At 54.9% G+C, this 14,881-nt stretch overlaps 1 protein-coding gene across 6 annotated transcripts in view; it reads left to right on the plus strand.

Moving 5' to 3' along the window:
• The first annotated feature begins 1,449 nt into the window (after positions 1-1,449).
• The window catches only part of Syt7 (synaptotagmin 7), a 64,054-nt gene continuing 50,622 nt past the window's right edge, over positions 1,450-14,881 (plus strand). For all 6 annotated transcript variants that reach the window (XM_045141695.1, XM_045141696.1, XM_045141698.1 and 3 more), the window contains exon 1: positions 1,450-1,517. In XM_045141695.1, the coding sequence (XP_044997630.1) occupies positions 1,487-1,517 (31 nt within the window). In that variant the 5' untranslated portion in view covers positions 1,450-1,486. The remainder of the gene's footprint in view (positions 1,518-14,881) is intronic.

A 14,881-nucleotide genomic window follows, 5' to 3' on the forward strand; every position in this document is an offset into this window, starting at 1 on the left:
TTAGCCTCCCTGTCTGCCTGCCTCCCACAGTACAGGACAGCGCCTGCCCTGCAGAAAGGGTGTGTAGGGAGGGGAGGGGGAGGCAAGGAAACCTGATACCTGATACCACCAATGGTTTTATTCCAGGCCTTTAAAGTCCCTGAGACATGATTCTATCTCCTCCTTGTGCTAGAATCAAAGTGTTCTGACTATAGAGAAAGAAGTGGAGTCCGTTTGATTTGGCCTGCACCGAACAAACAGGGGCCGAGTGGGTCAAGAGAGCCCCAGGAAGCTTAGTCCCAGCACTTGGGTGGTCGACGTAGGAGGTTCACCATGAGTTCCAGGCCAGCCTGGGCTAGAGTGAGTTCCAGGTCCACCAGGACTACAGTGAGACCCTGATGACAGAGAGGGGAGAAGGGCCGGGAAGGGGGAGAGGGAGGGGAGGAATTTCATTCCTACCAAAGAGGTGCTGGGTCAAAGAAAACGGGGGGGGGGAGGGGTAAGGGAGTAGGGGGAACCTTCGGAAGAGCACCCTGCATATGAAGAAGCTGAAAGTCTGGCGTTCTTTTGTCGTAGGGCTGCAGTAAGTGGGCAGGCTCAGTCCTAGTCCTGTTTCCTCCCACCGCACGCGAGAAAAGACCAGACCTGCCCACCCAGGCCCTGCGCGGGCAAAAATTAAAATTGAAATACAACTCCAGTCCTGGTTTTGGCATCTACCAGCCCATCTTCGCCGGGCTGCCACGGTGTTGAGTCCGGAGCTGACGCCCTCGAGCGGCCACCGGGCGGAAAACCCGGACTGGATCTACACGCCTTTCGGAAGGGATCCAGAGGGCACCTCGGAGAAGGTGGCCGGCTTGGCGACCCTGCGCGTGCCAGGTTGCTGCCATCCGCGGTGCACTGGCTAGGTTGGGCTCGCGGTGGGGCGGGACCCTCAGACTCCGAGAGCCCAGCCGTGGGGCTCCGTGGTCCCTCTGGCGGGGTCCGTGAACGGGCGGGGCGCGCGGGGCGGCGGCCGTGCCCTCGGGGCGGCTCCGGGCGGCGGCAGGCCCGGGGCTGCAGTGCGGCGCGCGGCCGGCAGGGGGCGTGGGCGGAGGCGGTGGCCGAGGTGCTAGGCGGGCGGGCGGGCGGCGCCGGCGGTGCCCGGGGCGCGCTCACACACGCGCTCACACACACACCGCACACACACACACACACGCACGTCGCCTCGTACACACACACACACACACACACACACACACACACACACGCTCCGGCACGCACACGCGGCGCACAGGCCGGAGGGAGGAGGCTCCTCGCGGCTCGGCGGCGGCGGCGGCGGCGTGCTCCGCGGGCGGCCGGGAGGGCTGGCGGGCGGCCCCGGCTCCGCGGCTCGGTGCAGCCCGCGCGGCCCCGGTCTTCGGACCCGCCCCCGGGGGTCGCCGGGCCCCATGCCCTGCAGTGGCGGCGGAGCAACGCGCGGCCGCGGGCGGCTCTGAGGAGCCCGGAGGGAGCCGGCGACGAGGGGACCATGTACCGGGACCCGGAGGCGGCCAGCCCAGGTAAGCGCGGCCCCTGGCGGGCTGGGGCGCCCGCGCCGAGCGGCACGCAGGACGGCGGCCGCTCGCGATGCCATCTCGGAGCCCCTCGCCCGAGGCTGCCGTGGGCTGGAGCCGCACGGACTGCGCCCCCGCCAGGGCCATCCCGCCCCGGGGCTGCGGGTTCTAGCGACGGCGACTCGGACTCCGACCCCGCATTCCGGACCCTGCCAGGCTGGATGCCAGGGGCCGGCTTCGCAGTGTCCCCACAAGAACCTCTACCCCCCCCACACACACACACCCCGGCCGCCCAAGGACAACGTGTGTGGCGGAGCGAAGAGCCCGCTGCCCCTGCGGGAGACCGGCAGTACCCTCAGAGGTACCCTCGGGCTTTCCAGCAGCAGTGCCCCGGGAGGGTGCCAGTCCTGAGGGACCCCAGGACGAGAGAATCCAGGACGCTTTGGGCCGAGACTGTGGGCACAGGGAAGCGGAGTGGCATCTGCGGTGCCAACTGAGAATTGAGAGGGTTCCAGGGGGCAAGTAGGAATGCGGTGCAACGGCAGGGCAGCTGGGGGGTGGGGAGCCGCAGGAGCCGGGAAGGGGGAGGCAGGGGTACCTGAAGGGAAAGCACAGCGGCTGATAACAGTGGGGGTGCGGGGGGTAATTCTCTTAGTCTTGAGGAGGGGGAGCAAAGAACCCCAAACTCACTCCAGTCCTGACAGGGAGGGACCGCACCCCTTTGCCTTTTTCAAAGGGAGTGGCCTGGGAGCCCACTGTCTGCTTAGCATCCTCGGAGCCCAAGCCAAGCATCTCTCCTCCTTCCTCCCGTCCTCCTCGGGAAATTGCTCTGCCATTTCCTCCTTGGCTCCTGACGCCTCCCCCACGCAGTGCCCACCTGTAGGCAGGTCCTCTGCAGCTCCTGCCTGGACTCAGTCCCAGCTCCCACCTGGGATGCTCCCCAGACTCAGCACCCGCCCTGTCTGCCCGTTCTGGCTTGAGGGTCTCAGAGGGCTGTTTTCCAAGGCTGAGAGCATGATTTAAGCCTATGACCTACTCCCACGAGAGACTCTGGGCTCCCTGCTGTGGTCCCCTGGGGATGGACAGGTTCTGGGGAAAGGACCAGCTTTAAGACCATCTACATGAGGGACCTCGGACTCTGACCTTTTCCAGGGAAAGCTAGTGGGCACTGGCTTTGTCCATTCGTGCCCAACCCACTCTTTCTTTCTGCCCTCAAGGGACAGCCTCAGCATTTCTCTTGTCTCCCATGAACCAGCTTTCCCCCTATTGGTTCATTTCAGTCCGAGTCCACTGAACACAACCTACTGGGCGCTGGGGCATTGTGCTCACTCAGCACCGGGGTCTGAGGATGAAGGAGATTCAGTCTCCTTCTCTGAAGCCTTATGTCCTTCTCTGAACGTCCTCTAGGTGGGCTGAAGGGATATTACCTGTGGGGAGCCCTCCCCTCATCTATCTGGACCCAGCTCACCTACCCTGGCATCTTCTCCCAGGAGGAGACAGCTTCCCGCACTTGGACCAAGGACAGGAACATTCTCTTGCTTGGGTCACTCTCAGAAGTCAGCACCTTAGTTCAAAGCCCAACTCAGGGGAATGCAGATGGGAAGGTGTGAGTGAGGACACTGCCATCGCCTGCCCTGCCAGACTCACTGTCCTCTCCTCCATAGCTGTTAGGCCCACTTGCTTGGGGCTATGCCTTTGTCCCCTCTTTCCCCCTCTCCTTCCCTTTCATTCTTGGGCGTCATGACATCACCACTCCTGCAAGCACCTCTGCCCTCTCCACAGAGGCCAACTTGATGTGCTTGGCATCTTCTGGGCAAAGGGCCTGGACTTTAGTGCTGCCCCTGGCAGGCTGGCAGCCCCTGTACCTTCCCCTCCCCACTTGCTCATCTTGTCCCTTGGCACTGCAGGCCCACCAGTGTCATTGGCTGGGTAGCTCTGACTGGAAAGGGAGCTGACCTGAGGTTGACATCTCTCTGGTGTGGGCACTAGGCTGGTAGAGCCCGAAATAGGCCAGAGAGGGCAGAGACCATTTAGATTCTACCCATTCAGGGATTTCTGGGGGCCGGAGACCTTGGGGTAGCCTCGGTGCCCACTGGTATCTCTGCCCACTTCCTATAATCCTTATAGATCCAGGTTTACTCTTATCCCTCAAAGCTCCTTCAAGGTCTTCTAGACACTGCTACCCACAGCTAGGGCCCTATGTCCCCCAATTTCTGCCCACTCACAGTTCTCCTTTGCCTAGCACCAGGTAGGAGTGAGATATGCAAATTAATTCCTTTGTGACTCAGGCCAGTCCCTCTTCTCTTCTTTGCACTCCCTTCCCAGAGTCAGTACCTCTCACAGCCTTTTCTCATCCCCTTCCCAGGAACACCTGTAACCCAATGCTGCTTTAGAAAGAGAGAAGAAAGGAATCTGTCTTCTCCTACCCCAGGCTGACTCCAGAGTATCCCATGGTACTACCTCTGCCCACTCACTCTGCAGGTCATCACAAGACCTAGCTTGACAGGTGCTGTCCTCTCTACACCTGAGCCCCTGTCCCCCTAGGCACTACTACTTCTGTGTGTTATAGACTGTGGGATGAAACGAGCCAATGGAGAACGCAGACCTGTTCCCTCCCATGCACACCCATGGGCCCCTGCTCCAGACTCTGTCCAGCATCCCGTACCATCCTTGCAGCCTCCTCTGCCCTCTCCCTTTCTTCAGCCTTCATCTTCTGAGCATCCTGAAGCTGGCAGTCTGTCCCCAAGCTGGGCAAGGCCTCAGCAGGCCTGCAGGGGTCAGCGTTGCAGTGGGCAGGCAGGACGGCAGTAGGGAGGAGGAGGGAGGGAGAGAGAGGTGACCTTGCAGTGAGCTAGAGAAGGAATAGCTGGGAGAGAGGTCAAGTCCTGAAGGCTGCCTACCCAGCCCCTAGGCCCTCTGGAAGCGTATCCCCACCAGTGCTGGCAGCAGTGCTGTAAGTGAAGCCTCCATCTTTCCCACCTGTTAGTGGGCTGTGTCCCCTACAGACATTCTGCCAAGCAGGTCATTCCTACAGGGGAAGGAGGGCAGTCAGACTCATGTATACTACATAGGGCAGGGGCCCTTCCTCAAGGCAGACAGTCCATGAGATTATCCAGGTGGAATTGCACTCCCCAAACACAAGTCAAGGAAAGAGACTGATCAGGGGTAAGTATGAAGCTAGAGGTAGAAGCATGGGCTGAAAGGGCGGATTAGGGTTAGGGTATGAAAACTGTGGGGTTGGGTCCAGGGCCGGGCATGGAAGTCCAAGGAGGTTCCACGTACCATAGACTTTCCTTTCCTAGCCCCACCTGCACAGGCATGGGCCACCCCGCCTGCATCTAGGGCTCGAGACAGAGTACTTGGTCCTCCAACAGGTGTGGTAGGAGAGGACCGAGTTGAGTAGGCCTAACACCAGGGTGGAAGAGGATGCCCTCTGACATGCATGAACTAAAGTAGCCAGCAATCTCCACCCACCCCAAGCTGTAGACGTCCCCTCCTTGGCTCTGGCTTGTACTATTCCATGACCATGTGGGAATAGCACAGTCACCAGACGAGGTACTCGAGGACTGGAGAACAGCAGGGAGAGAAACAGTTCCAAAACCCTACCTTGGTGAAGGGGGTGGCTAGAGCAGGTTGGATTGGAATGATGGGCCAGCTGGTGACAGGTGGGGGGGACAGCTGGAAGGCCAAGGAACAGGTGGGCATCAGATGAACAAAGAGACCTTTGGGCAGTTGGGTTCTGACCCTGGCTGATCCATGGACACTGAGGGTGACATATTGTGCCCTCCTCCAGCCCTACTGTTGCAGCATGTCACATGGGAAGGGCAGAGGAGGAGCGTGTGGTGTTTTCCCACTCTTACCACCCCCCCCACTCCCACCCCTTATTCTCTCAGGGACTTTGAATCCTTATTGCATCTGATGGACCGTTTTCAATAACTGCTTCTCCCAGGGGAATGAGGCTGAGAATAGCAGGGGAGAAGCTGGTGAGGGGCCATGTGCTGGCTGGGAGGACTCAGTGAAGGAGGAGTTGGCTCTGTGGCTCCCTCAGGCATACTGAGACTTCTCAGGTGGGCGTGGACAGCTCTACGTGGAGCCAGTCCTCTCTCCACAGGCATTGTACACAGGTGGCATGCGTGGCTGATGAGGTCAGCTTTCTTGATCAGGGCGGTCACTGCCCTGGCCAGGTGCCGGAGCTAGCCCGTGCCAGGCTAAGCCTGGGTACCCTCCTGCCTTGCCAGGGAACCCGAGCCAGTGGTGCCAAGTGGATTGCACCAGTGCCATGGACATGGAGGTGCTGACCTTCCAGGCAGCAGGGGCAGCCCTGCTGGGCCCTGTCCAATCTGTGTCTGGAGGCTAGGGCTTTGTCTCACCCAGCAGAATTCCCCGAGGGTTGGAACAGAGTTGGCAGACAGCATGAGACCTGTGGAAGGGACTGGATGGCGCCCAGAGCCTGTGCCTGCATTCCCAACCCGTTGGTGGGAAGGTGGGCTGCCCCATTGGCTTCTCTGGGGAGCTCATGAGAGAGGTGTGTCCCTTGGGGAGTGGTTGGCCCAGGAGCTGAGTTATATAGTGGGCTGGAATGTTTGGGGAATGGATATATTCACGTGATTGAGCGTGTGGGGCTCCCGCGAGGAGGATGGAAAGGCGGGGCGGTGGCAGAAGCTCAGCGTCTGTGTGTACCTACGTGCATGCGTGTGCGTGCGGGCGGGCGGGCGGCAGCTGGCCAGCCGTGATAGTTGTGCTCATCTGAGTGCCGAGTGCCCTGCCCGCTGTAAACAGCAGCTAATGAGTTGTATTTGTAGCGAGGTGCATTGAGGTGCATGGGAAGCTGTAACGGAAAGCTCTGGGGAGGGCAGCCTCCTCTGGCCCTATACCTAGCCAGGCAGGGCCTGGACCCTCTAGGGACCTTGTGTGACCCCTGCCACACCTTCCAACTGCCAGCCTGGCCACCTCTAAGGCCTCCATCGTTGGTGATCAGGGTCTCACCTGGCTGTGAGCATGCATGAGTGTGGATGTGGGATGTCGATGAGAGTGCTCATGTGTATAGATCCAAGATTGCTGTGAATGTGGTTGTGCGTGTGTGTGTGTCTAGGTTAGATGAGCTCATTTGTGTGTTTGTGATTATGTCTACTGTGTTTATGTATATATGCACACAGCCCCCCCAGCTTAAGAGGACTGTCCCCTGTGTCAGTAGTGACCCTGCTAGTGACAGAGGACTGTCCCCTGTGTCAGTAGTGACCCTGCTAGTGACAGAGGTCTGTCCCCTGGGTCAGTAGTGACCCTGCTAGTGACAGAGCCAAAGATGTTGTTGGAATAGGCATGAGCTGCGAGCCCTGCACCTTTTGTCCTTCTTGGTGTGCAGGAGGCTGGGGGAGCACTTCCAGAGATGCTTAATGGAGAGAATAAGTGACCCCTTTTTGCCTATTGGAGGAGACAAGAGGGAGGGGTCTGAACCCCAGCTTCAGTGGGCTCCCATAGCTGCTGCTTGCATCAGCAAAAGGGGAAACCTTGGAGCCTTGAGCGCCCTCTGGTACTTGCATTCTCAGAAACCCTGGGAGCAAGAGAAGAAATATGCCGGTGGGTCTGTCCTAGCTGGTTGGCGGTGTGCACACCTACCTTCGGCTTGGCTGGGTGGTGTTAAAGGGGCGCCTGAGTGAGGCCCAGCGTGAAGGGAGAGGAGGAAAGAGCTATGCGGCTAATGTGTCCAATTAAATTATTTCAAACCCTGCCGCGGCAGCTGCTCCCGGTGGGGCTCTGGGTACAAATTGGATCCGTCTCATTACCACGGGGTGGTGTCAGCAGGGCCAGAGAGCTGCGGCCAGCACTGCCAGCACAAGCCAGGCCCTGTCCTCTGCCCAGTACAGGCCACCAGGACCCCCTAGAGGAGTTGTTCACCTAAGCACTGCTAAGGGCCTCTAGGCCCTGAGATATTGGGGTTCCCTACCTATCTCCTTGCCATTACTGACTCCATCTGTGGCAGTCCTGGGATCCCTCTAAAACCTTGATTTCTTTCTCCAGGAATGGAAAGGTTTTTGTGCTCTGCAGGGTGGAGGTCTAGCTTCAGGAATCCCTTCTCAGATGACCCAATATACACAACCCCATTCCTCTGATAACAGCAGAAGCACTTTAGTGTCCAGATCTTACCTGTGGAGGCTTTAGTGCTAAGTGCTTAATATATGTACCTCCATGGATGGCTTGTTTAAGTCAGGGCCTTGAGTTCAAGCTGCTGTCCTTGTGAGCTTCAACAGAGGTACTTGCTGCTATGTCACCCTTGTTTCCATGTCTGTGCAACGGGCCTGATGATGTTCCTTCTCTCCTGAGTGGCTGTAGGATGAGGGAAGATGAGGCAGAAAAGCATTCATCTGAGAGCCTAGCACATAGTAAACACTCATGATGCAGATTGGTAGCTGTTATCAACATACCCTGAACCAAGAAATTGAAGTATGGAGCAAGGGTTCCATTCCAGAAGCTTGGTGGAAGACATGTCTGTTACTTCCTTGATGGAGGAATGAGGAGGGCTTTGCTGAGGCAGTGCCAGGCAGCTACCATCTGCATAGCATAGCGCTGAGTGCTTGCTGTGTACCAGGTATGCTTCTGAGCATGAAACACATTCATCCTCAGAACACCTGGCAAGTGGAGATTTGCACTGAGAGGTCAATTTGGGATTCCAGGCATGTTGCGGGACCCAAGAACATGAGCTCGGGTCAAGCCCAGGTGAGACATTTAGTGAGGAGAGGGTGGCCCATACTACAGCTCAGGGGCTTGAGGGGTTTGGCCAGTTGAAGCAGCAGTGAGCACTTGAACTTGACTGGAAAGGAGACCTTATGGGACAGTAATAGGAGGCAAGGTTTAGAAAGGAAGACTAAGGGCTAGAGAGATGGCTTAGTGGTTAAGTGCTTGCCTGTAAAGCCTAAGGACCCTGGTTTGAGGCTCGGTTCCCCAGGACCCACGTTGGCCAGATGCACAAGGGGGCGCACACATCTGGAGTTCGTTTGCAGTGGCTGGAAGCCCTGGCGCACCCATTCTCTCTCTCTCTCTTTCCCTCCCTCCCTCCCTCTCTCTCTTTCCCTCTTTCTCTGTCTGTCTGTTGCTCTCAAATAAATAAACAAAAAAAAAAAAAAGGGGAAGACTAAGCCCTATTAGGAAAGGCCTTGCATTCAGAAATGGAAAAATTAGATTTCTTTTTACAAGATCTCACATATCCTGGTGCCTTGATCTCACTATGTATCCGAGGATGACCTTGAACTTCTGATCTCCTGTCTCTACCTTAGGAGTGCAGGGATTACAGGTGAACAGCGTGAAGCTGAGTTTTAGGGAGTACTGAGTATCAAACCCAGGTCTTCATGCATGCGAGGCAATCGCTCTATCGACTGAGTGAGCTATATCCCCAGTTACTTTTTGTGCATGTGTGTGCACATGTGCTCCTGTGTATGCAGGTGTGTATACTCATGTGTGCATGTGCATATGGAGACCAGAGGACAACCTCAGATGTTCCTCTCAGGCTCTGTGCATTACTTTGGAGACAGGGTCTCTCATTGGTCCGAAGCTCATCAAGCAGGCGAGACAGGCTGGCCAGCAAGCTGCAGAGAGCCACTTGTCTCCGCCTCCCCTGCGCAGGTATGACAAGAATGCATGAACGTGTCTCAGTTCATTCTTACTCGAGGTAGGGTCTCACTCTATCCCAGGCTGCCCTTGTACTCAGTGATTCTCCTACCTCAGACTCCTGAGTGTTGGAATTAAAGGAGTACATCACTATGCCCAGCATGTATGGCTTTTTTATGTGGGCTCTGGGGATCAAACTCAGTTCTTCATACTTGCAACTTTACCAAATGAATGAGCCCCCTCCAGTCTTTCATGTGTTTTCTTTTTTTACATTAAGACAATGGAGGCCTTTTAGCATGGCAGTGTGGGGGGTGGGAAGCCTAGAGGCTAGCAGGCAATAGAGCTAGAGTCTCAGCTGGGGACATACCTGCCCAGCCCCACCTCAATTTCCCTGACTCAGTTTTTTACTTGAACAGAGCTTTTGGAGTGTCCATAGTGCTAGAAGATTGGCAGCACCTAGCTAGACTGGGCCTTGCCATTGGCAAGCCTGTGGTGGGGAATGGGCAGTCAGTTGGTAGCCCAATGTAGATAGACGCGAGTGAAGGGAATCTCCCATTACCAGAGGTGTTAGAGAAGGCCTTTCAGGGAGGAATGGAACACTAAGGTATCAGATCCACTGCCTGGGGACATAGATAACACTCATAAGGATTGGCTCTGCACCCCCTCCCACTGTGGGCACCAGAGCCAGGTCCTGGGGGAACCAAGCAGCTCACATTCCACTGTTAAGCACACGTTTCAGGGTCCCAAAAGAGCCAAACTGTCTCCACAGGAACTAGGCAAGCTGCCCTCCCCCTCATCCCATGGTCCCTGGCACAAGAACCCATTCTTAGCAGGGCCTGGGTATGTCTTCCTGCTTACCTTGAGGGCTGTCTTGGGGCAAATGCCCTGACACTGAGACACTGACAGCACACACACGTTGGCATTTGGGCCCGTGTTTGTGTGTGTGTGGTGTGTGAGTGTGTATGCGTGGGGGTGTGCACATGCATGCAATGGGAAGCAGAGAGGTAGCTAAGATACTTGCCCACTTTAGTTGGAAATATGTTCCATTGGAGATGGGTGGTCAGACTGGCACCAAAGAGTTCATGCCAGCATGAATTGTAGGCCTCTGGCTTGGGGATTATAGCCAGAAAGCCAGCCAAAGAACGAGTAATGGTGGGGAATTGAAGGTCAGGGAGAGTCACTGAGCAGTGCCTTTGGGTCCCACAGCTCATCTTGTCTTGAATCTTCACAGCTAGTCTGAGAGAGATGGCATTATCTCTCTTTTACATGTGAGGAAACTGAGGCCCAGCAAACAGGAGCAAAAAGGTCTTGTCTGGGCCACCTTGCAGAGCGGGGATAGGAATTTGAGTAAGCTTCACTCCAAAGGTGCATTGTAACTACTGGGACACACTCCTAGGTGCCTCCCTTATTTAGAATCTCAGCCAGCCTGTCTCTCAGCCCACTTCAAAGAAGGAAGCCCTTGGAGTTGGTTTGGCTGCAGAGCAGACTTGGAGGATGTCCCAGCACTTCTGTTAATGCTTGGGGCTGTCCACTAAAGCAGTTACTCTCAGGTCACCTAAAGAAGTAGAGGCCCCTTCCCATTCTGTTTCCTGTTCTCTTCTCCAAGCATGATGGAGAGATTCTTTCACCTGGGGAGGCTCCAGAGAAAAGAGGAGGGGTCCCTCACTCCATGCTTGGTGCCTGCCAGCCCTGGAGGAGCCCAATGAATTGTCTTTGTGCCCCCCAACCTCATTCCTCCCTCTCCAGCCCCCGCCTGGCTAGGGAGGTGCGAAGGGAGCGATTTCACAGCCTGTCAGCTGAGGCCTAAAAATACCCAGAACTCTAAGATGCTTGGGCAGGGGGAGGAGAGCGTAGGGACCAGGGATAGGGTGGAGGAGTGCAATGGTAACTCAGCCAGAGGAGCCCTGGGGGGTACCATATCCCTCTGCTTCAGGAGCAAGAGGCAGACCCTACTCCCACATCCCCCAACTGGCCTATACGTGGAAGTGACCAAGGATGGCTGCCATTCCTAGAGCCACGAAAGCTGAACTATGTTTGACACTCGGAGCTGAAGAGGGGCTTGATCTGTGATAGGAGCGTAGACCCTGAGCACCACTGAGCCTCCGGCTACTGCCTCCTCCTCCCTCTCCATCCCCAGGTTGGCTGGCATCTTTGGGTTGTGGGAGCCAGGCTGTGCCTTAGCCTGCTTTCTTCCTGAAGAAGGTGCCTGCTTCTGTTAGGGAAGAGGTGTGAGGAAGGCAGTGGAGATGGGGGTGCCGACAGGTGTGTGATGTGACATGCCACCCAGGCACTAGAGGGAAGCAGAGGAGAAAGGGTGTGGTGGGCCACGTCACTGCTACGTGGCTGTGCACTCCAGTGCCCAGAAAGGAGGGGTATGTGTGTGTGTGTGTGTGTAGCCTTTTCTTGGTGCTAGGATGCATGTGGATCTGTGTGGCCCATCATGGTTGTACCAGGTAGAAACTAGGTGAAAACAAGGAGCATATGAGGAAAGGTTGGACTACATACAGGCACATGTGCATGCATGTGCAGAAAGGCAGCCAGAGCATGGAGGTGCTGGATTAAAGGTTATGGGGTTCAAATTCCAAATCTGCTGTGACCTTGGGCAACTTAACCTTGTGTGCTTCCCTTCTCACCTGTGAAATGAAGGGAATAGTACCACTGTGAGGCACTCTATGGATTAGCATACGTAAACCATCTAGAACTGTGTCTGCCACCAAGTTAGCCCCATGAATGTACATGCACTCATTGTTTTTCTGGTCCTACCCTTGAATGTTATAGGTGAAAATTCCAAGAGCCAGAGAGGGCCAGTGAACCTGTCTCAAAGTCACACTTCACACAGTAAAAGAGGCAAAGCCAAGATGAGAACCCAGACTGTAGTGCCTAAACATGAGACTTTTTCCTAGTCTGGGACCTCATGGTATTGCCCCTTTGAGGCTGAAAATGCCCTACAATACAGACCTACAGCCCTGTTGGCATCTGAGGTATCAATGCTCCCAAGCTGAGTACTCAGATAAAGCCAGATTAGAGGAGTCCTTAGGGAGGTGGCCTCAACGTGGCTGGCCACCAAGTAGAACTATTTCACTGGCTCACTCTCCTAACTCTCAGTTTCTTCACTGTAACAGGGTTGTCATGGGGATTGAATGGGATCCCACACATCATGTGTTAAGTAGCTGGCTCACTGTGCCTAGTAAGTACTCAGTAATCTTAGCTGCCATTAGAACTTGTGCAGAACCCTCCTACCCAGTGATCCCTTCCTTTGCTTTCCTTTCAGCCCTGGGCCACTCTTGCGTCCTTCTGTGTGCTCCCCCTCCCCCCCAATACACAGTGCTTTGATCCAGGTCTCACCTGCTAGAGTTCAACACCTCTTTTGCTGCTATCCTCTGCAGGGAATAGGACTCCCCACTGGGACTTGACTCCTCTGCTGCTGGCTTCACCTACTACTGTATGACCTTGGCTGGGCACCATTTCCTCTTTGTGCCTCGATTCTCCTGCTGAGACATAAATATAGAGAGGCTGGAACACATAATCCAAGAAGCTCCTAGTCAGGTTGCTGTGTGGCCCAGGAAGATACCTCACTTAGTCCACTGGAGAGGGTGTCAGGTTGGCTGGGAGGGAGGGCGAACAGCTGAGTGGAACGACTGGAAGGACATCTGGGGCCGGAGCAGGCTGGTGTCCTGTCATTGTGTCCACTTGCACCTGTGGCTGCGTAGGAGAGTGTGCAGGCCTGGCTGGCTTGGCATTGACATTTGGGAGGCTCAAGGACAATAACATAGAGAGAGCCCTCCTTGGGGCTTTGGTAGCTGCTACTCCAAGCTGTCCTCCCCTATTTTCCCCTGCTTCTCTCTGGGGTTTTCCTCTAGCAATTCCTTCTTCCTCCCTGTCCTTCTCTCCTTCCTGTACCTGTAGGCTCTTGCTATCTCCCTCTTCGCTGTCCTCTTCTGTAATCTTAGCCATTGTCTGGAGTGCCTTCTTCTTTACCCTCTCCGCAGAAGGGAAATTCCTCAACTTCCTGAGATCCCTCTCTACCTTCCTTCTGTCCTTCTTTCTGCCCTCCCTTCAGTCTGTCCTTATATCCCTGTTTCTCTGGTTTCTGGATTCCTTCGGCTGTCCTGAAGCCCAGGTCTCTCTTACTTTGCATGATGTGTCTAGACTGCTTCTAGCTCCTGGTCCCCTGGCTCTGTTCTACTTCAGAGACCATCCATGGCATCCTCACTTCCATTCTTCTAGTTTCTTGAAACTCCTTGCTCATCCCTATTGCCCTGAAGGTCTCTGACCCAGGCAGTTTCTGTGACTTGTTCTGTTATGCAGTACTTCCACACACCCCGCCCCTGTGGCTTGAGAAAGGGGTCAGCCCAGGGCCCTGGGACTGGCAGCCTTGCTTCCTAATTAGCAGGAGGTAATTGCCTGGAAAAAAATTTATTTAGAATGAGACTCTAAGACTTCAAGTTAAAGCTGAGCCAGCTGATGGCCTCTAGGGAGCAGGAAGGGGGAGCAGCTGGGTCAGGCAGCTCAGGGTCTCAGAAAGACCCTCTGGAGATAAAAGCCCTAGGACTCCTTTCTTCCCTTGTTTAGTACCCCAGCCTTAGGAAGTAAGCACTAAGCTGGAAGTCCTACCACTTTCAACTGAGTTCTGACTCACAGTGTGACTGGGGGCAAGCCATTTATTCCTTTGAACCTTAGGGTTTTCCTCCTGAGAAATCAGAGTAAGGCCATTCCTGCCTGCCTCATCCCTCAGTATCATGAGGTTCACTCCAGACAGTGGCTGTGCCAACACTTCGCAGGCTATAAGTACTGCTGAGTATAAGGTGTTACTGTCTTTACCATGTAGCTCTCAGCTGCCAGGTGAGAGTGGTGGAGTGGTCTTGCTGATACCTAAGGGACAGTGAGGCCCGGGGAACATGGGAGGGTGATGAGATGGATCACGTTGAGCTACAAGTTTCAGGGAAGACAATTATGGTTTCTCATCTCATTCCAACACTCACCAGCTGCACCACGCTGATCACCTCATCTTTCTGAACCCCGCTTTCTTCACCTGTAGGAGGCTGAGCATAGTGCTTCCTCCTGTGAGGGTTTATAAGGCTAAGTGATAAAATGTTTGTAGAGTTCTTAATACAGTGCTTGGCATATAGTAAGTGCTCAGTAAGTGATACTAGCTGGATCTACTGTAATTAAAGTAAATTAACTTTATGCCCTGCTTGGGTTCAGAGAAGCTATGATTCAGGGTGTTGCCTTCAGGTGAATTTGCTTTTTAAAAAACTTTTATTTTGTTTATGGGGGGGCAGAATGGGAACACCAGGGCATTCCACCATTGCTAACAAACTCTAGAAGCATGTGCCACCTTGTGCATCTGGTTTACATGATCCTGAAGAATCGAACCTGGGTCCTTTGGCTTTGTAGGCAAGCGCCTTATCTGCTAAGCCATCCATCCAGCTCTTATTTGTGTTTTTGTTGTTGTTGTTGTTTGTTTTTGGAAGAAAAGTAGTTTCTACACCCAGCGAGGCTAATCTCAAACAGTCTTTAGAATCACCAAGAATAGCTGCTTCTCAGGGACCTCCCCCCACTCATACATTTGTAGAATTGGGAACAGGAGTGCCTATAGATGCAGCCTCCTCCCCAAGGTCCTCACTTTTTCCTAGGGAGGGGCTGTGAGCAAAGTTCTTATGTGGGTGAATGTGAAGTATGGAATTTCTGCCCCGAGGCAGGCAACTTAAAGGACTTCATTAGCCCTGCGGTTTAAGCAAGTCATGTCCACCCACCACCTGAAAGAG

Source organism: Jaculus jaculus, chromosome 1 (genome assembly GCF_020740685.1).
Source record: "Jaculus jaculus isolate mJacJac1 chromosome 1, mJacJac1.mat.Y.cur, whole genome shotgun sequence".
Classification (NCBI taxonomy): domain Eukaryota; kingdom Metazoa; phylum Chordata; class Mammalia; order Rodentia; family Dipodidae; genus Jaculus; species Jaculus jaculus.